General features: G+C 33.6%; 1 protein-coding gene across 3 annotated transcripts; it reads right to left on the bottom strand.

The window, feature by feature from the left end:
- Positions 1–3,153: 3,153 nt before the first annotated feature.
- Positions 3,154–17,828, bottom strand: LOC144845329 (uncharacterized). Of its 3 annotated transcripts, none has more exons than XM_078702590.1 (9): positions 17,698–17,827; positions 12,732–12,821; positions 12,425–12,636; positions 11,780–12,052; positions 10,994–11,143; positions 9,433–9,640; positions 8,184–8,331; positions 7,963–8,077; positions 3,154–7,356 (listed from the first exon to the last, which is right to left on the bottom strand). In XM_078702590.1, exons 2-9 carry the CDS (start codon positions 12,781–12,783, stop codon positions 7,204–7,206), a joined length of 1,311 nt encoding a protein of 436 aa, XP_078558716.1. In that variant the 5' UTR covers positions 12,784–12,821; positions 17,698–17,827; the 3' UTR covers positions 3,154–7,203. The 3 variants fall into 3 exon arrangements, with proteins under 3 accessions (XP_078558716.1, XP_078558718.1, XP_078558717.1); XM_078702591.1 differs by having other exon boundaries at positions 3,155–7,356; positions 11,009–11,143; XM_078702592.1 differs by lacking the exon at positions 12,732–12,821 and having other exon boundaries at positions 17,698–17,828.
- Between the last annotated feature and the right edge of the window lie 2,597 nt (positions 17,829–20,425).

Genomic DNA, 20,425 nt, shown 5'->3' with positions numbered 1-20,425 from the left:
CAATTACTGATACACATTAACCTACTTTTATCTTTAATTGTAGATGATTATCTTTTTAACAATGTATTGACAATTGGAGAGCTTATCTTATACAACCTTTATGTAAGATAAAGGAAGATAATGTAAACAAAAGTAAATTTGGATTAGTCATATTTTCTAAAATGTTGTAAACATTACAGAGGTCAAATGAAGCCAATTAAACATAAACAAAAATAAATGTTTTGTCTTCCTTGAACAAAATACTATAATGCATGGTTCTAAAAATGTAGTCATCAATGCTATAAATCAATTTTTTCTACTGTTTATTTCAGGATTTAAGTACGATAATATAAGAGTGGAGTAAAAAAGTATTTATTATTTTCTTCACAAATAGTATTGACAACATAACTTTAGATATAGTATTAACATTTGCATAAATTATGAAGAGAAGTGGGCCCAGAACCGAACCATGGGAAAGACCACATGTAACAGGCCTGCAGGTTGATTCAAAGTTATTATTATCAAAAAGGTAACTTCTAAACCATTTTAGGGCCCTAATTCCATAGTGTTGTGGAATACCAATTGTATGCATATATATTATCTAAAGCTGATGTAATCATATAAACAATTTTAATGTAGTGTGTTTTTCTCTAAATCCAAATTTAGAAATAATGTATAAACCTTTTATATCAAACATATGTTCCTTATTTTTAAAGGATTTTTGTGAGGTTTTTTTGCAAACATAAAGCACAATATTAAATTTCAAAGTTAGCCTATGTGGACAAATTTAACTGTGTCTGTCGCAATATCTTGTATTACACATGGAGATCATTTCATATAATTTTAAATCATTTCCACATGTTTCAATATGCTATATAGAAGAAATTGCTTCAAAGGGAACTTTGACTTGTACACGCTGTAACAATGTCATACTTCACATAATAGACACACCTAGGTTTGCTCAATTGGTCATATTTATAGTTTTCCGCACTTAAAGGCAGATAACCCTTGCGATTCAAATTCTTACCAAACTCTGGGCGCTGTTTTCAAAGTCAAAGGTCACATAGATAAGTATGGTCTAAATTCCAAAAATAAAAGAAGAAAAGACTACTTATCCCACAAATAACATAGGAAAGTTTTGTCTTTTACATAATTATGTATTGTTATGATACAGTGTCTTCAAGGTGTTTATGGAATTAGGTTCAAAGGTCAGGAAGGGGTTAATTTTTGTGTTGTAGTAGAAGGTGCTATTACCGTATTTATTCTAATAAGCTCCCCGCTTTGAATAAATGCCTCCCTTGAATAAACGCCCCCATAGAACATCATTTTGAATAAATGCACCCCACACCCCTCTCCTTTGAAAAAATGCCCTGGGGCCTTTATTTATTTTCTCGAATAAATGCCCCACCACATGCATATATACACAATATTGTACATTTATATTTGTAGTAGAATTCATTGATTGTCACAATCTACAATTTATTAAGCATTTTGATACTATTTTTACTTCTCGATATTAATTGTGGGTATTTATTTGATTATAAATATTTACAATATTACGTCCAAAAAAATAAGTTAGTTGCATTGCAGCTAACGTTGCATATCGGTTAAATGGGTTCTAACTTCAAACATTTCGGATTTTTTTTTTTTTTGCAGAACAGGACCTTGTAGTTTTAAAGTAAGCACCCTCCAGGATTACAGCATAGTCAGATAAAAAATGAATAAGCAAATATAAATATACACTTTGCAAATAATTTGAGAACAAAATGATCAATTTCTGAGCAATGGTTGCTAAGATACTGTATTTATATGGTTATTTTTCTGACCAGTGGTAAAAAATATATTACTTTTGGCAAAAGTTGTCCATTAAGGTGGATAGAAATATTTTATTTTAAGTATCTCCCTTTTTAAATTAATGTTTTTAATACAATAGTAGGTGTTAATTTACAGAAAGACAACTCCATAAAGAAAAACATATTGAATCCAATGGTCACACAAAAAATAAATCACAATTGTTTTTATCTAATAATAGAGTGCAAAGTTTTTAACTCATAGAAATATAAAATATTAAACACTTGTTTTGACTATTTAATGCTGTTTTACTGTTTATGATGGTTTTGAAATAAAGATACCAATATATGATTTAGATGAGGTGTCTGCCATGGTTCAAGTGAGGTGTCTGTCATGGTTCAAATGATGTGTCTGCCATGGTTCAAATGATGTGTCTGCCATGGTTCAAATGATGTGTCTGCCATGGTTCAAATGAGGTGTCTGCCATGGTTCAAATGATGTGTCTGCCATGGTTCAAATGATGTGTCTGCCATGGTTCAAATGATGTGTCTGCCATGGTTCAAATGAGGTGTCTGCCATGGTTCAAATGATGTGTCTGTCATGGTTCAAATGAGGTGTCTGTCATGGTTCAAATGATGTGTCTGTCATGGTTCAAGTGAGGTGTCTGCCATGGTTCAAATGAGGTGTCTGCCATGGTTCAAATGAGGTGTCTGCCATGGTTCAAATGAGGTGTCTGTCATGGTTCAAATGAGGTGTCTGTCATGGTTCAAATGAGGTGTCTGTCATGGTTCAAATGAGGTGTCTGTCATGGTTCAAATGAGGTGTCTGTCATGGTTCAAATGAGGTGTCTGCCATGGTTCAAATGAGGTGTCTGCCATGGTTCAAATGATGTGTCTGTCATGGTTCAAATGAGGTGTCTGCCATGGTTCAAATGATGTGTCTGCCATGGTTCAAATGAGGTGTCTGTCATGGTTCAAATGAGGTGTCTGCCATGGTTCAAGTGAGGTGTCTGTCATGGTTCAAATGATGTGTCTGCCATGGTTCAAATGAGGTGTCTGCCATGATTCAAATGAGGTGTCTGCCATGGTTCAAGTGAGGTGTCTGCCATGGTTCAAATGATGTGTCTGCCATGGTTCAAATGAGGTGTCTGCCATGGTTCAAATGAGGTGTCTGCCATGGTTCAAATGAGGTGTCTGTCATGGTTCAAATGAGGTGTCTGTCATGGTTCAAATGAGGTGTCTGTCATGGTTCAAATGAGGTGTCTGTCATGGTTCAAATGAGGTGTCTGTCATGGTTCAAATGAGGTGTCTGTCATGGTTCAAATGAGGTGTCTGCCATGGTTCAAATGAGGTGTCTGCCATGGTTCAAATGATGTGTCTGTCATGGTTCAAATGAGGTGTCTGTCATGGTTCAAATGATGTGTCTGCCATGGTTCAAATGAGGTGTCTGCCATGGTTCAAATGAGGTGTCTGCCATGGTTCAACATTTTAACCGGTGCAATGTCTTACCGAACCACAAAATAAAAAAATAAATTTCAGTCAAAATTTTATATAAAATTGTTTGTAATTCATGTACTACTTTTTTCTTTAAAACTGAACAGCAACATCTACGATTATTATGTAGGAACTTCAGGCAAAAGGGAGGTTCAGCCCCCTGCAGCTGCATGATATTTTTCTCTTATGAAGAAGGCAAAATTAATGGGATTAATTACGACATAAATAAGGAAATTTCAGTTGGCGCTATATAAGCATAGACAGAGATCAAATACGAAGCCAACCAGTTGGTCGAGAGGTATATAGGCTTCAGGCACCTTGGGTGCGATGTACATAAATAACATCCATGGTTTTTTTTTAATAGCAGATTCGCGCCACCAGACTAAGAGAGAGAATTAAGAGAGGGTTATGTTAATATTAGAAAGTAGATCAGCTGTCTTGTAAATCTTTATCATAGAGAATAATTTGGGTCATGCATTATTCATAATTTTCTGCCTTAACCTAATCAAAAAAATATTTCCCCTTGGCCATAAGCTTTTTTAGTCTAATTCTCGGATTTAGACTAAACCTCTGTTTTGCCTGAAGTACCCTTTTGAACTAGAGACAAGCCATAGTAAGTAGACCTTAACTAATGAAAAACATTCTGGCTATGCACTTGTAAAACAAATGACTTTTAATTATTCCAGTAATAACATAAAATAAACTGTCACCAAAATAATATTATATCTTACTAAATTAATAATGTTTAAATGTATTTAATCAAGGGTTATATAAATACAAATTGATGGTTAAATTAATGTTTGGTGTGGGTCTGATCCAAACCAAAACAAAATTAATTGTTCTACACACCTATAATTGATTAAATTAAAAAAATATAATATCTATTATATTATAGAATATATTTGATGTGTGTAATGTAAAATAAAAACCAATAAAAATAAACAAATAAATTGTGTATTATACAGATATTGACTGCTTAGAGGTTAAATATAAGATTTGACATCCCCGAGGGAATGATATTATGTTCGAGGGAATATATATTTCCCGAAGCGCCAGCTGAGGGAAATATATATTCCCCGAGAACATAATATCATTCCCAAGGGGATGTCAAATCTTATATTTAACCGATATAAAAGGCAATATCTGTTATATTATATAGCCAAGAACAAGTCTGCTGGTGAAGCTAGGCTAGGCCTCCTATTCTATAGATAGTATTTGTATTGTATGTAAACAAGCCTCCTGCCTAGACACCTTACCTTGCGAAGAATAATATACAGATAATTACTAATTAATGATTCCTTGGCAATAAAATATTCACTTAGGCCTAGGTCGTTTAAATTAACAGAAGAATTTCCATCAATAAGCCTATTAATAATAATATTATAATCAGGTAGGCCGAATAAACAATTCATCGTCTTCTCTTCGAGGAGCTAGCCGAATCACCGGATGTTCAGCGCGTAGTTACTAGGTTACTACCGTGAGTATTGACCAATCACAAACGGTGTTTCATCACATTTAGGGAGGACTAATAACAAATGAGGGCGCTATGTATGCATAGTTTAAATAGTTTAGATGAATAATTTCTTCAAGCAAGCTGCGTGGCGCAACGGTGGAAGCGTTGTCTTGCGATGGTGGAGTGACAATTCCACCCGAGTTCAAATCCAGTAGATGACTTTTGTTTATTTATCGGCAAACGCGAGTGTTGCCACACGAAAATTACACAGTCAATATCATCGAACTCGAGAATGTATATGTTTAATGACAGGGGACACGATAATTACGCGAAAATTAATCGGTCAATATCATCGTTCTCGAGGATATATACGATTTACGATCCTCGCAGCGGTAGTCATGTGACGCAGTTTCAACCAATCACGTTCACGTATTTACATAGGCTATGTAATATAACAGTTTAACAACAGCCGATTTCAGTTAATTTTTTATATTTTCTAAATAATATATTTAATAAATATATTTTACAGCAGCCTCGTCACCAAGAGGTGATTGAACCTCTCCGTCTGGGCTGATACAGAGATACACCTCACAAGATCTCTTTATTCATTCCTGCTTTGTACAATTAGTATTTTTTTGGCATAAAACTTGATATTTCTGAGTATTCATTTATTGGAATATTATAGACCATAGCCAAATCTGGTGAATAGTGCATGTGAAACACAATTATTTTAATATTCACAACTTTAAAATAGGAAAACATCATAATTTGCCAAAATTTCGAAAGACTACCCAAATCTCATTCAAAATCAATACTCATATTCAAGTATGAGTAAACTGTGAATTTTAAACAAATCCTTTTATAAACAAAACATCTTTAGATAATGTCTTTTTAAATGAATTACAAATCATCTTAAAAGTATAACAGAGGAAAAGAGACAATGGCCTTACAGTTAGGGAAGATGATGAATTTAAAGAATTATTCAATAAAGTTAATCATCAGCTAAATAATTTCATTCTAAATTTATAACAAATAAGGTAACATTCTAGGTCTTAGTTTCTGATCCAAAAAAATGACTGGGGTTATAATGAAGTGAAGCACTAGAAGCTTTGTTCAATAAGCACTACAGAACAAGTATTATTAGCTAATAGGCAGTTCCTAAGCCTCTGCAATGTTAAAAGTTTTCAGGCACTTGCCTTCGAATCAAGTGGATTCCTAAAGATAACAAAACCATTTGTGCAATTTTCAATTCTAGTTTTGACATTGGCACAGAGTTGTCTGTTTTCTCATTGCATGTGACCTTTAATTAAATGTGAATGAAAATATTTTCACACTGCCTCATGTATAAGGTATTAAAACAAATGGTGATTTTTATGTAAATCCAAACCTTCGCTGAATAAAAACATTTTCCACATTCAATAAAACACAAAACATTCTTTGTTTTATAATAATACTTTTCAAAAATAAAATTTGATCCAATTATCTGGAATTAATAGCTGAATATCCAGCGCTCATTTGCAAACCCAAGGGGTCTCAAAACATAAGGGTGCAACAGAGCAGCCCCAATACAACTACCCAGGGGCCTATTCCCACAGCATTACACCACTGCGAGGGTTTGGCCATTCAATAAGGCGGCTCTAAGATTTTGGCTGTAGAGCTTCACATTGCACAGTGAATGTTTACAAAAAGCGTGCAATAGTACTTCCAATTGTAGAGAATTGATTGAAAATAAACCAATCAAATGGCAAGGATACTTAGGTGTGATATTAAAGGTAGATAGAGAAATGACACACCTGGAATAACATTAAAGTCCCATTCTCTACGTTTTTTAGATCTAATTTAAAGGTCACAAATTACATTTAATGTAAAAATAATTACTATATGGTCCTATTGAGATAACTTTTTTCATCTTTAAATGGTTAAAAATGTGAAAAATAAGGCAAATCTAATAATTTTAGCGGCCCACTATAAATTCCAAGATGCATTGCGCCCGGATTGATATTTTTGTTTTTCTTCTGTAATTCACCCACTTTTCGATTGATCGAAACAAATGGAAGACTCCTAACTTTTCAGCGAAAATACTGGGTTCCCCCCACCCCCAATTTGTATTGTATATATTATTTATATTGTATTTGTAACTATACAACGTCAGCCTAGGCATATAGCTAGCGTACGATGTTCGTATGTTACCGATGTTTACCAGCTAGGCCTAAAAAACTAAGCCTAGCTAGGCTAGGCCTAAAGACCGAGAGGACTTTCACCGCGAGCTACTTGTAATGCAATATTTTTACAAAATGTCACAAATTGTAGGGAATGGGTCTTTAAACTTAAAAATCAATGCTACATAATTATTTTTATACCATTGCCTAGCATTGACTTATTCATTGTTAGTCTAATAATGTGCTCCCTGTAAAATGGAATTACTTTCTAAAAATATGGCTTTCAAAATTTGTGTAAAAACCTACAAGTGTACATTTACTTTGCAGCTCACAAAATTTGGCTGGCTGAACTTTGACTGTAGTAAATGAGGGCACCAACAATATTAACGCCTGATGCTGTGATGAATACAGGGTACCATGTGGATGAGTAATCAACGATAGCAGCAGTCAACGGTCCAGCTGTGAGACCAGGAATTGTAGCCTAATGGGTGAGAAAAAAAAATAATACCCTTTTTACATTTGCATAAATTGTTACAAGTTGTAACCAGTTTTTGATCTCCCAATTCATTACATGTTTTCATATACGCATACACATGAGAAATCTCGGGATAAAGCATAGTTGTGCGTTATTTGATTACTATGATTTTTCAGTTTAATACTAGGACAATACATGCACGTGCAGTAACACATTGAAACAAAAAAACAGGCCTCTCATCTGTGTGATTTCCACAAAATGTTCTTCACACTATGCAAACCTGAATACAAATTGTTACATCTGGCAAGTGTGAAAAGGGTATAAGATCCTGTGTCAATTACTTACCACAAGTACTGTATATCTAAACAACATTTTTTTTTAATCTCTCATTAAGGAGGTTACTATTTAATACTTGGGGTGTATAAATATACTATTATTTGAAAAATGGGGAAGAGGGGTGGGGTTGGTCAGCTTGTTATGTTATTTAAAGTAATGGGTACTTGAAATACCTACACAAAATGGATAAATACAGACATCATGGTAATTAATGTAGTCAAATAAAATTGTCAACCTGGGAATTACATCATTACAACTTGATTTTTAAAATCTTACCAAAGTATTTGAAACTGCAAAAGTAACACCAGCTTGACTTGGTGCGACATCAGCATGGTTACTGATGTGACCAGATGAATTACATGCACACAGACCCAGCGATATCGACACAAAACTATAAAAAAAAATTAACACAATTTTATTATTACAACAAATGAAAGAAAATAAATACAATTTTATTTTGTTTACATTTTGTATTCTACCATTTTGTATCTACTCACCATACAGCTAAACCAATATTATCTACATAACAAAATAGAAGAATAAATAAAGCTGGACCAAGTAGGCCAATACTGGTCATAAGACGACGAACTGAGAGTACCGTCCACTGCTTCCTAGATATCAAAGAGTCTGCATAGTATCCTGCCACTAAAAAAAAACAATAATTATTATGGATGGTTAAAAGATTAATCGTAGATTTCAGGGATCGTGTACAAATTATTCTTTTTTTTTTATTGTAAAAGATCACCTATCATTATTCAGAATCTTTATTAGGTTCTGTTGAAGTATCACCTATTGTTATCATTATTGATCACCTGCACTGCAGATTTTAAGGATTATTTCTTTCCACTATTTTTGTGCAGAGCTTTTCTGTAAAACTTGAAAACAGAACATTGTGTAACATTGGAAGCATTTAGACCTTTATCTGAACTTGCCATAATAAGGTTTTTGACGTCAGTGTTAGTTAGTTAGTTAGTTAGCATTAGTATTAGTAAGCATTTCATACATTTAAGGTCCAAATTGGTCAAGTAATACTAACATCAACTACTTTTTCCAAATTACCATACTCTTGTATTATCATTCTAGATGATGATATAATGCTCCAGAAATTATTTTTACTGAGAAGGTGTGACCCAGTGCAGTCTGGTCCAATATATTTTCTAGTGCCGATGAAGTGTGTCTATTTTAGACACAACTCACCGCACCCATTGGTTGTAAACAGATCCAGCAAGATTAATAATGCACAAATAGATGCTAAGTGAGTTTCTTGGAACAAGGCAATCTAACAACAGGACACTGAGCTTGCCTTGCCAAGATAAGAACTCGTAACAGTTCTTTGATCTTATGTCTGGCTGCAACAAATACCAACAGTACTGTACTATGTACATATTCTCTGTGGCGTATGGTATGGTGTCTGTTAAGGGGCGTGGAACTGATCGTGTCGCAGCCACAGATAAACCTTTTGATCTCCAGAGCTTAGCATCCTGTTGTTAGATTGCCTTCGTTGGAATGAGTATTTGCAGCAGTGGTTCAGAGAGGTACCAAACATTGAAATTTGGGAGAACCATTATTGTTCAATTTTAAGCGCAAAATTACAAAAGTTTGACATGCATGTTGATATTTTTCATTATCAGAATCAAATGTATCATGTAGGGTATAAAGAAATTGCAAAACAGTCTTCCTATGTTACATACACCACGTCCTGTGCCATAAATACATGACAAGAAGAAATAATTCTTTAGTACTCACAGACTCCTATAAATGAATTCATGACATAAGGTAAAGCAGTTAAGCTGATGTCCTTAGGGTCTGCTCCTAATTCACGCTGTAAATATGTTGGTAACCACGTCATTATTACATAATTGGACCAGTTCATTGCAAAATGTGCCATGTAAATAGCCCATAGAGCACGGTGGGAGATGTAACTGGTCCATCTAACTGTAGCTCTGGTGTCTACCTGGTGAAAAAGTAGCAATAGTCTAGAGTGATCATTGTAATATAGTATACAATTAATGAATGAGTTTGATAGTGAGAATATTTCATGAACTTTTCTTCGAGTGAAATACTCTCTCCATTCAATGAATACAAAACATTCATTATTTGTTTTATAACACAATTACTTTTACTTATCCATTGTAAACATTGAGCTAACTAGCTAGCCCATTAAAAAAGGCAGTGCTCAAACTTTCGAAGCAGAGTACTGTAGAACAGTTATACAACGGTGCACACAACAAGTTTATTTCCCAACAGTCAATGTTGCGCGGCAAAAATTCTTAAAATGTTTACAGAGAGCTCACTAGAGCATGTTAATTATTACCATTAAGGGTGGTGCACACTGAAATCAAAGCGAGTCTTGCGAAGCTTGAAAAAGACCATCGTGATCAAAGTGTCAGTGTCACATATCATTTTTGCCTGACAATAACAGTTCCAGTTCGAACTGGTAGAGAGGAGGTCTAGGCATTTTCTCTGGTTTGTTGATTTTTATATTCAAATGCAGTGAATTATAGCTGCAAAATTTACGTCATTTACATCCATGTTGAATACATTTTCGATCTTCATCTGACTGATGACATCACACATCCTTGTTATTTGATTGGTCAAATTGAAGCAAATTTGCAAGCGAAAGCGAAAAGGTTGCCCATGGAGCAACTCTAGCGAATTCACGCATGGAGCCTTCGCTAATTCCGAATTCATCTCATTGAAGTTGAGAATTAAAACGACGCCTACAATTTGATGTTCACACTGAAATCTTTAGTCGCGACAAAATTACAGGTTCAATTTGATATTTGACTCATGGTGCTTCGCAGGTAAATTGTTCAGTGTGCACCAGCCTTTAGATATCACATTTTCGTTAGATGTATTGACCAATCAAATTGTAAGAATACAATCAGGTGTGTTATAAAAATTCATATTCAACAATATTTGTTAGTTTTTTTGGCAAATAAGAGTGCATAGATTTGTTATGCATAAAAATATAAGCTAGCTTTTACTATAATTTCAATTTATATTTTTAAAATTTGTCACTTCATATTATCGTCAATTAAAGGTGTTCTTTATTTATAGAACAATAATTTTCCTGACATTTAATAACAAAAATCTGTGCAACATGCATGTACGCTAATACATGTGCGCAGAAAGTTGTGCAACATTAAGAGAATTATAAAAGTATCTTAGAGATATATAAGAAAAGAACAACAGAACAAGTGACACATGCCATGAAATGCAATACTTTCTCTATTCCCATGACGTCTCGCACTTTTTTTCACTCCAAATCTGGTCGGAGTAGAGGGTCTCTAATATCATTACTAACCTTTAAAAAACTTACTTTTGGTGGGATCAAGTCCTCTTGTTGATTACTTACAAAGTCATCCTTATAAAACACAATCCAAACCGCTACCCACAAAAAACCAAGTGCTCCAAATGTATAGAACATCATAGGCCAACTTAAATGTGGACATATCTATACATAAACAAATTAATAACGTTTAATTCATCAAATATTTTCCACTAAATTAGCTTATTGACTAGAGAGTGTACTTTGTAGACTTGGATGTCAATGACTGATTTGATCATTATCATTTTGCAATATATTCATATTTAGTTTGTGCACGTCCAAATACACTAAACAATTCAAATTGAATGTTGCCATAAACAGCCAACTTTGGATAGAGAAGGCCGCAAATGTTAGTGACTCGAAAGTCGCTTATTGAACCACTCTTTATAGTTGAAAATCTATGATATGAAAAAAAGGTTGATCGCAAACCCTTAATTTTGTTGTTCATACAGACAAACATAGAACAATATAGTATGTCTAAATAATACAACAACACAAAGACATGACAAAAACATTTATTCATGATGATTGCTAAATTTAAAAGTAGTTATGTTGTTGTTGGAAGGTTATGCTGTCCGGTATTCCACCAATTGAATATAAACACACTAGGTTCACAAGCATAAAAATAGTGCACTTTATTTTTTATCATGTGACACACAATCGTCCAATCAGATGACAGGAATCTATTTAGATCTTATATAATATAGGATATTTCCATCAAGCATAAAATTATTACACAGAAAATGATGTATTATTACTTACTATTGATGCTAACATTTGACCGACGGATCCAAGAGCCACTAACCAACCAAAAGCCCTTGATCGCTCATTTTCATGAATATTGTTTGCAAAAATGTGAAAAATGGTGGGTAGGCAAAATCCCTCAGCAAATCCTAAAACAGCTCGAGATAAAATAAGAAGACCAAAAATTTCTGCACAAATCGGTGTTAAAAAGGTAGCTGCTGACCAAACTGTTACTGCAACTAGCAAAACTGTTTTACCACGAAACTTTTGTGCTGCTTTACCTCCAATTACCTGTTGATAAACAAAATGGCAAACTCTATATTTCACTCTATAAACATCTTAAAGATATAGTGTCCTCTGAAACATTTTTTTTAATGTTTTTGTTGAATATGCCCTATTTTAATGTCACATAATAACAGTCTGTGGAGCAAAAAATTATGCAATTGCTTGATGTGATTTCCAAGCTACTTTTTACTGTAAGGCCTAGTACAGTAGTTGCCATTCAGCCTGCTCAGCTTTAGCCGACATGTATTGTTAACAGAGACCATGGAACTGATAAATATATCCAACTTTTCAATTTTTATTGAATAAATCAACTAAACAATCCAGAATTCAAATCAAGAATATCTTGCCACTATAATATTAAAAAAAATCAATTTATACCTGGCTACTTATATAGCCCCATGCAAATGCACTCAATAGCCATCCTTGCACTTGTAAATTCCAATTGAAAGCATCACTCATCGGTACAACTGCTATGGGCATGATTACACGATCTGCAGCATTGATGAAGTTAGCAAGAGCACATAAGCCCACAATCTTGGCATTTCTAGCTCCAGACATGAACATGTTGACGTCAATAGCTTCTGAATTGACTAGAAAACAATTGTTTTAACAGGGTTAGAAATTAACCACTAAAGCTTACAGGATCCAGCAGGGTTACCAAAAAATAAATTTCAGTTGCCCTTACCAAAACCTAGTAGCCACCATTTACTAGTTTTCTGCAGGTGCGACGGTTTCATAAACTACCGTGTCTAGAATGATCAGTTGCCAATGGTACCTTGCATCATGTGACAAACCCCAAAAAATGGTAAAAAAACAGATTAACATTTTTGGAAAATAAAATTTGACAATGGCCACTTCTTTCTAGAATATAGCCTAGTAGACCCAGGGCTACCACTTATGGCTGCTAAAGATATATTTGTTGAGTAGAAGAGATTACATTTAGATTAGGGATTGTTTAATTTTTGCTGGGGACTGAATTTGTTGGTGGCTTTAAGGCATCATTTCCGTAGATCCTCATAGGCTAATTCTGTTGGTCATGGATGGTTGAATACAGTATGACATCTTCCTCCCCCTATGGTGTATAGTTTTTGCCAATTTTAAATTAATGTTGACATGACATTATTAAAGTTCTTAAAACTATTTAATTTTGCCATTTTTTGTATGTCTCATATTGTATTTTTCTGTGTTTTTATGTATTTCTGAATATTTTTAAGGCATCCTATAATTTATAATCATTTATCATTTAGTTGTGTGGTTGTCTCTTTGCTTTTCTTCCTTATATCTTTACTCCCATTAAAAGTATTATTTAATGATCAAATAAATTGTTTTCTCTTAACAATTTATACACCAACTTATTAAAAAGGTAGAGACTGTATTTATTTAATAATAAAAGTCAAGTTATTAACGTATATTTTGTACATTTATATCCTAACAAATAAAGCAAAACTTCATCTAAAAAAGTCAAAGAATGTAGTCATGTCTCGTTTTTCCATGGTAACGGATGACGTCCGTTCTGAAAGGCCTACCTGCACGTGTTTGAGTACTTACGTATCAACTATCATTGGCGATAAGATGGTTTTTAGTTTTAGTATTATTTATGTCAGTTTTTAGTCATAATAATACAGTAATAATCATTATGAAATGAAAATATAATAACAGCAAATGTCGCCGTTTGTAACCAAATGTTTAAATTATTGCAGGTTACTTTTTATTACTATTCTTCTCATTGTATTACAGGGCTTTGTTTAATAAACGGCAATAATCTACATAGATTATTATTCTAAAACTTTTGCTCAATTAGCAGCAAAAATGAGGCTGGTATCCACCATAAATAGTGATTTTAAAATACTTAAAAATGTATTAAATATTTTCGAACAGTTTAATCTTTTCTGAAATTTGCAGAAAAGAAATATTATTGTACAGATTCTAAGAACAGCAACATTGATAAAATCACACAATGTAATTTTATAAAAAAAAACAAACAAAAGTGAGAATAACAATGAAATAGTTCTAATTATTATTATTATCAATGAAATCTGTTGAAGATGAAATGAATAAATAGTGGTTATAACACCACAAAAGAGAGAGGAAAAAACAATTCATATTTAATAGTAATTCTTGTTTATTATGTTTAAAATTAATTGAAAATATGTTAAAATTTACATATTTAATGTGACAATAAAGGAAAAAATATTAATTAAAAACCAACCTACCGCTAATTGGATCAGGCCACATAGCTGGTCCAATTAGCGGATTTTTCTTCTACATCCCATAATAGTAAGACAATCATATTTTATTTATTGAGGTATTGTGAAATGCAGTTTGTAGGTATATCACATCACTATGTGACTTACCTACATGTAAGTAGAGGGTACCACCTTTCTTCAGTTCGCGCTAAAGATGTGAATATTTCATATGGGGTCAAGAGGTCATTCATTGTTTTGATGGCTAGCAATGAAATAGCTCAGGGAATTATAAAATAAACGATTGTAAATAAATAATAGTTGTAAATATAAAATAATAATTACATTAATTAATTAATGAATTAACTGCTAATTGGGACAAACCGCTAATTGGTACATCTACCCTAGGTCTAAATTAATGTTGTCTTTAGAGAATGAAAAGTGATTTCTAGCTGCTTTTTGCTTTTTTCTAGATGGCCTAAATAAGTTACTCAACAAGTTTTGAGTCGAAACAAAAATGTTGGTGCTAAAGATACGGTACCGCATCCATACTTCTAAAAACTAAAGGTACTGTAATTATAGAGGGCGCTATGTAAGATAGATGTTAATCAAATAGGTTATGGCAATGGTTTTCAGCAAGCCAGCTGTGTGGCTTGTGATGAGGCTATGGCTTGGAAGTTTCGCTTCTCTACTTGACGTTTTTTTTAGTTTTTAATTTAAAAGAGATTATTTAGAGGGTTAGGTTTTTAATATTTAGGAACGATCTTTAAATATTTAGGAACAAGTTTTATATTTAGGTACGAGTTTTAGGAATGCAATTTTACCGTACCATTAGCAAACGGAAGCGCCCTACCGTACCTTTAGTTTTTAGCCACAGCGAAATAAAAACAGGTGCGAAACAGAACTAGCGCCATAGTTTTTGCCATTAGTATCGATCATTATTATGATTGGTATAAATGAAATAAAACTGGGTTTAAATGTAATATAAATGTCGCGGTTCGATTTTGTCCAGGTGCTTATGATGTCCATGTACAAGTTAACATAGTTATTCGATTCAGCTAACCTAATCAATAGCGGTTCATCCTCAAATCGAATCACGACATAAATATACTTTAAATAGCATTAAACATGGGTACATACAGGCCAGCCCATGATGGGTACAAGCCAGCCCATGATGGGTACGAGCCACCAGCCTATCCATGATGGGTACGAGTGAGCCAAAATTTGAAAATGTTGGGTACGAGTTGGCATGGATATGAGTTGGCATGTGTACACGTTGACCGTCACGGTGTCAGATGAAATCGGTCGCGCTTGAAATCGGTCGCGTTTGAAATCAACTTCCGGTATTTTGTATGGCGCGCCGCTAGAGCTATACTTTTGATTATATCGGTCGCGTTTGAAATCGGTCGCGTTTGAAATCGGTCGCGCTATTTTGTATGGATCGAGCGCGCGAGCGGGATATACATTTTTCGTTTATATAGATTTAATTGCTATTTTTTAGGAACTAGTTTATTTTTGTGGATATTTTTTATTTGGTTAATAAATATTTATTGTCAACTATTAAATTATTTTTTTTTTTTGTATTTCACAGGTCTCGGAGAAGGACTGTGTCTGTTCAAAATGGCCATTTCTAAACACGTTTAAATATTATATTAGGCATATAATAATTTACCTCTATTTATATGTACTGTAAATAATATATTATATAGAGAATATACGTCTGTCGTGTCTTTTATTATGCAATGCAAACAATTACGTATGGTTTTAGGATATTAATAAAATATATAGATAATACATGGAGGTATAAAAATAGATATGCCGTTATAAATCAATCTACCGGCCTACAGTAGGACTATGATGTACAATGATAGATGTGAGAATAATAATGTATGGATAATAAAGGTGGACACGATTCTCAAAGAGGTAATCTGCACTGATAATTAAACATTTATATTTACGAACGGGGTATGAATGATGTGAGACACTGAGTTGCACTTACTTAATTATTTACATTAAATGATTATTATAAATGAAGAAATAAAAGATATTCAAATTAAAATCTATAGTATCGCCGACGTATATACGTAAATTATATATAAATCATACTGTCAAATTATAGAAAAAGTGCTTTATTCGGAATTATTATGGATAAGCAAGCCTGTGAACTACAGCAATTTTAATTGCTTTTGCTTATCCTTGCCTCCTTAGATTTCCACGTGTCTTGATTTGGTTACCTATGTTTTAAATGTATTTCGATTTTAAAGGCTAAATAAAGAATGAATGAATGAATGAATGAACATGATCTCATAATCGCGTCGAGCATCTATAGCTCATTGGATCGTTTCACAAAAACACGTGCAGGAGGCCTATAGACGTTTCAAACGTATGGATGGTTATTAGTAATAGACGTCATCTTTACCTCGCCATGGACAACGATCGTACTTTTGTCCATGATTTGACACACTAACAAGTGTGTGTTTTTTAAAAAGGGGAAACCCCGTCAGCAAAATAACGTATTGTTAGAGGAAACAGCTGTACTGCACGATCACATTTTACTAAAATCTAAAATATTTTAAACATTAGAAATAAAAATATACACGTAATTTGCCTCAACAATAATCATTATACACTTAATATTATCCTACATAACGGAGAAATAAAATAGAAATAAAAATAAGGTGATCGAATAGTATGTTGTTAACGACATGGATATGATATAATCTGTCACAGTATGCATAAGTATAAAAATGGATACGCTGGCTTTACGGGCTATATTGTAAAAATTATTGTTTTAAAATAAATTGTTCTCTTTTACGTAATTGTTTGCATAATAAAAGACACGACAGACGTATATTCTCTATATAATATATTAATTACAGTACATTATAAATAGAGGTAAATTATTATTATGCCTAATATAATATTTAAACGTGTTTAGAAATGGCCATTTTGAACAGACACAGTCCTTCTCCGAGACCTGTGAAATACAAAAAAAAAATTAATTTAATGATTGATAATAAATATTTATTAACCAAGTAAAAAATATCCACATAAATAATCTAGTTCCTAAAAAATATCAATTATAAACGAAAAATGTACTGTATATCGATCCATACAAAATAGCGCGACCGATTTCAAACGCGACCGATTTCATCAAAAGTATAGCTCTAGCGGCGCGCCATACAAAATACCGGAAGTTGATTTTATCGTGACCGATTTCAAACGCGACCGATTTCATCGTAAACCACCGTCACCTGTATCCCTAGGGCCTACTTCTAGGCCTAGACCTAGGCTTCTAGCCTACTAGGTACTAGGCCTACAAGGCAGGCCTAGCTGGGGGATAGGCTAGGCCTAGCCTAGCCTCTAGGCTAGCCGTAGGCCCTAGCTAGGCTAGGTAGGCCTAGCCTACTACTAGCCTAGCCTTGTTGACAAAAAGGATACCACACCAGAAAACAAATATTTACTTACATCATGGAAGCCTTGTATGTGGGCCTGTGCCTATTATAAATAAAGTAAACAACTCTCTTCTCTTTATTTTTTCCAAAAATAGGCCACATAAACAATTCCCAAATGCCTAAATAAATTCACAACACTTCGGCCACATCATACATGATCAAAGAATATTAATTCTTGGCGGCCGGTCACATATAATATCTATGGAACGCCAAAACCGCCATAGAAAAGTTGCCAGCACAATTATATAGGGGCCTAATACTGTTTCACGGCGATTCACGCGCTAATTTTGACATTAAATTTTCGTTAATACCAAGTTTAACTCCGACAATCCACGACATTTCATATAGCAAGCGATTTAAATGTCCCCGTTTTAAGATAATATATAGTTTATAGGCGCGGTTACGCTTGGTTGCGCACATTGATGTACCGCAAACGCACAAACCTGACCAACGCACCTGTATTGGAAAAGTGGATGCTAAACCACATGAGATTAATCATTCATTCATTAGGCTACAGTTAACATGGCCTCCATATTTGAAATATATACTTTGTGAATCTGTCCATTCGGCTGGTTTATTACGAACATCGAACAAGCGTGCGATGTATATTTTTTACGTGAATTACATGTACAAAGGGTGATGAAGAAAACGTACCAAAAGAACTTTTTAAGTGAAATTTCATGGTTTCTCACAGTTTCCATGGTTATAAGACACTATTAAAATTTACCAAATATAAATTATTAGTGGATTTATATAATATAAGATGTCTTCTTCATAATACAATATTTAAAAGTTTGGATTTGGATGATTTGACAAGCCTGTGAACTACAGCGATTTTAATTGCTTTTGCTTATCCTTGCCTCCTTAGATTTCCACGTGTCTTGATTTGGTTACCTATGTTTTAAATGTATTTCGATTTTAAAGGCTAAATAAAGAATGAATGAATGAATGAATGAACATGATCTCATAATCGCGTCGAGCATCTATAGCTCATTGGATCGTTTCACAAAAACACGTGCAGGAGGCCTATAGACGTTTCAAACGTATGGATGGTTATTAGTAATAGACGTCATCTTTACCTCGCCATGGACAACGATCGTACTTTTGTCCATGATTTGACACACTAACAAGTGTGTGTTTTTTAAAAAGGGGAAACCCCGTCAGCAAAATAACGTATTGTTAGAGGAAACAGCTGTACTGCACGATCACATTTTACTAAAATCTAAAATATTTTAAACATTAGAAATAAAAATATACACGTAATTTGCCTCAACAATAATCATTACCAAATATAAATTATTAGTGGATTTATATAATATAAGATGTCTTCTTCATAATACAATATTTAAAAGTTTGGATTGTCACATTTACCATTTTGGACTTTTGGCACACTTTGAATTGATTCTGGCCCACTGTCTCAACGAATCTGTTGATGACCTGAAGTTTCCTTTCAGGAGTTTTCATTGTTCAGGAGAGATAGGAGTGATGGTATAGTAGGAGAGACGGAGGCTTGCTACTACTGGTTCGAAAAAAAAAATTATTCACATCAGCAACTTAGAAGACAACAATCAAGAACTCATGTGGGTGGAAATTGCATTCTCCAACACAAGAAGATATTGCTTGGGGTGTAGGCCTATTATAGACCTCCGAGTTAGAGTATGCAATCCATTAACCAGCTTGCACATTCCGTTGAGACGGCCTTTATATCAGTACCCAAAGAGTAATGGCTGCGATGTAGTAACTTGGAGTAAAGCGCAGGATTGGCTGTTTTGTGTGTCTATATCAGTGCAATATTTCGATCACGTGCACAAATAAAATATTAGATTTGGTAATAAAAGTAATAGAATTTTGGACTCATCAAGTGTTACTACTACTAGACTAAACATTTTTAAATATGATCATTAATCTATTTCATTTTTTTTTTTATAAATTTCAGTGAAATAGGCCTAATAATAATTGTATATAAATCAGAATAATAGAATTTTTATATAATTTAAAAAAACTCAATTATAATGAACTTGTAAATACTTTTTATTCCATGGAACATACTTAACATTACTGATAATGTTAATGAAGCCACTACTTTAGTTTATGCTTTACTCCATGCAACAATCAAAAATTTAGTTCCTGTGTTTAGACCAAGGAGGAGTTACCCTCCGTTGGACAGATTCAAGAGCATCGATGTCTTTTTTAAGAAAGGGGATCCAGGCAGGTAAACCGTAATCAATATAAGGTCTTACTAACGATATTATATAGCCGCAATATAATAGCTTTATCACAACATTTAACAATTCTCTTTACAAAACCAAACATGCGATGATTTAGATTTAACATATTGGACATGATCACTCCAAGTTAGTGAGCTTACGATTCAGGTTAATTCTAAGATATTTAATGGAATTCGTAACGGGCAATCTATCATTTCCAATAAAATAACCACATGCTTATTCAAGACGACTGTTAGATCTAGTTAAGTGCATCACCAAACATTTATCTGTATTTAATAGCATTTTGTTTGTCACACACCAGTTGTTGATAGCATGAAGTTCTGACTGTAAAATCATTTCATCGTTATGGTTATCTTTGTTTCTGATGGCTCTGTATATAAGAGTATCATCAGCATATTGTTGTATCTGTGATTCAATGCAGGAGGGGGATCAGATACAAAGAGATTAAAGAGGATTAGCCCAATCACTGATCCCTGAGGAACCCCGGTTTTAATCAATCCCCTCGGAAGAATA

Source organism: Antedon bifida, chromosome 6 (genome assembly GCF_963402885.1).
Source record: "Antedon bifida chromosome 6, ecAntBifi1.1, whole genome shotgun sequence".
Classification (NCBI taxonomy): domain Eukaryota; kingdom Metazoa; phylum Echinodermata; class Crinoidea; order Comatulida; family Antedonidae; genus Antedon; species Antedon bifida.
The sequence above is the reverse complement of the archived record's forward strand: the minus strand, read 5'-3'. Positions and strand labels throughout refer to the sequence as shown.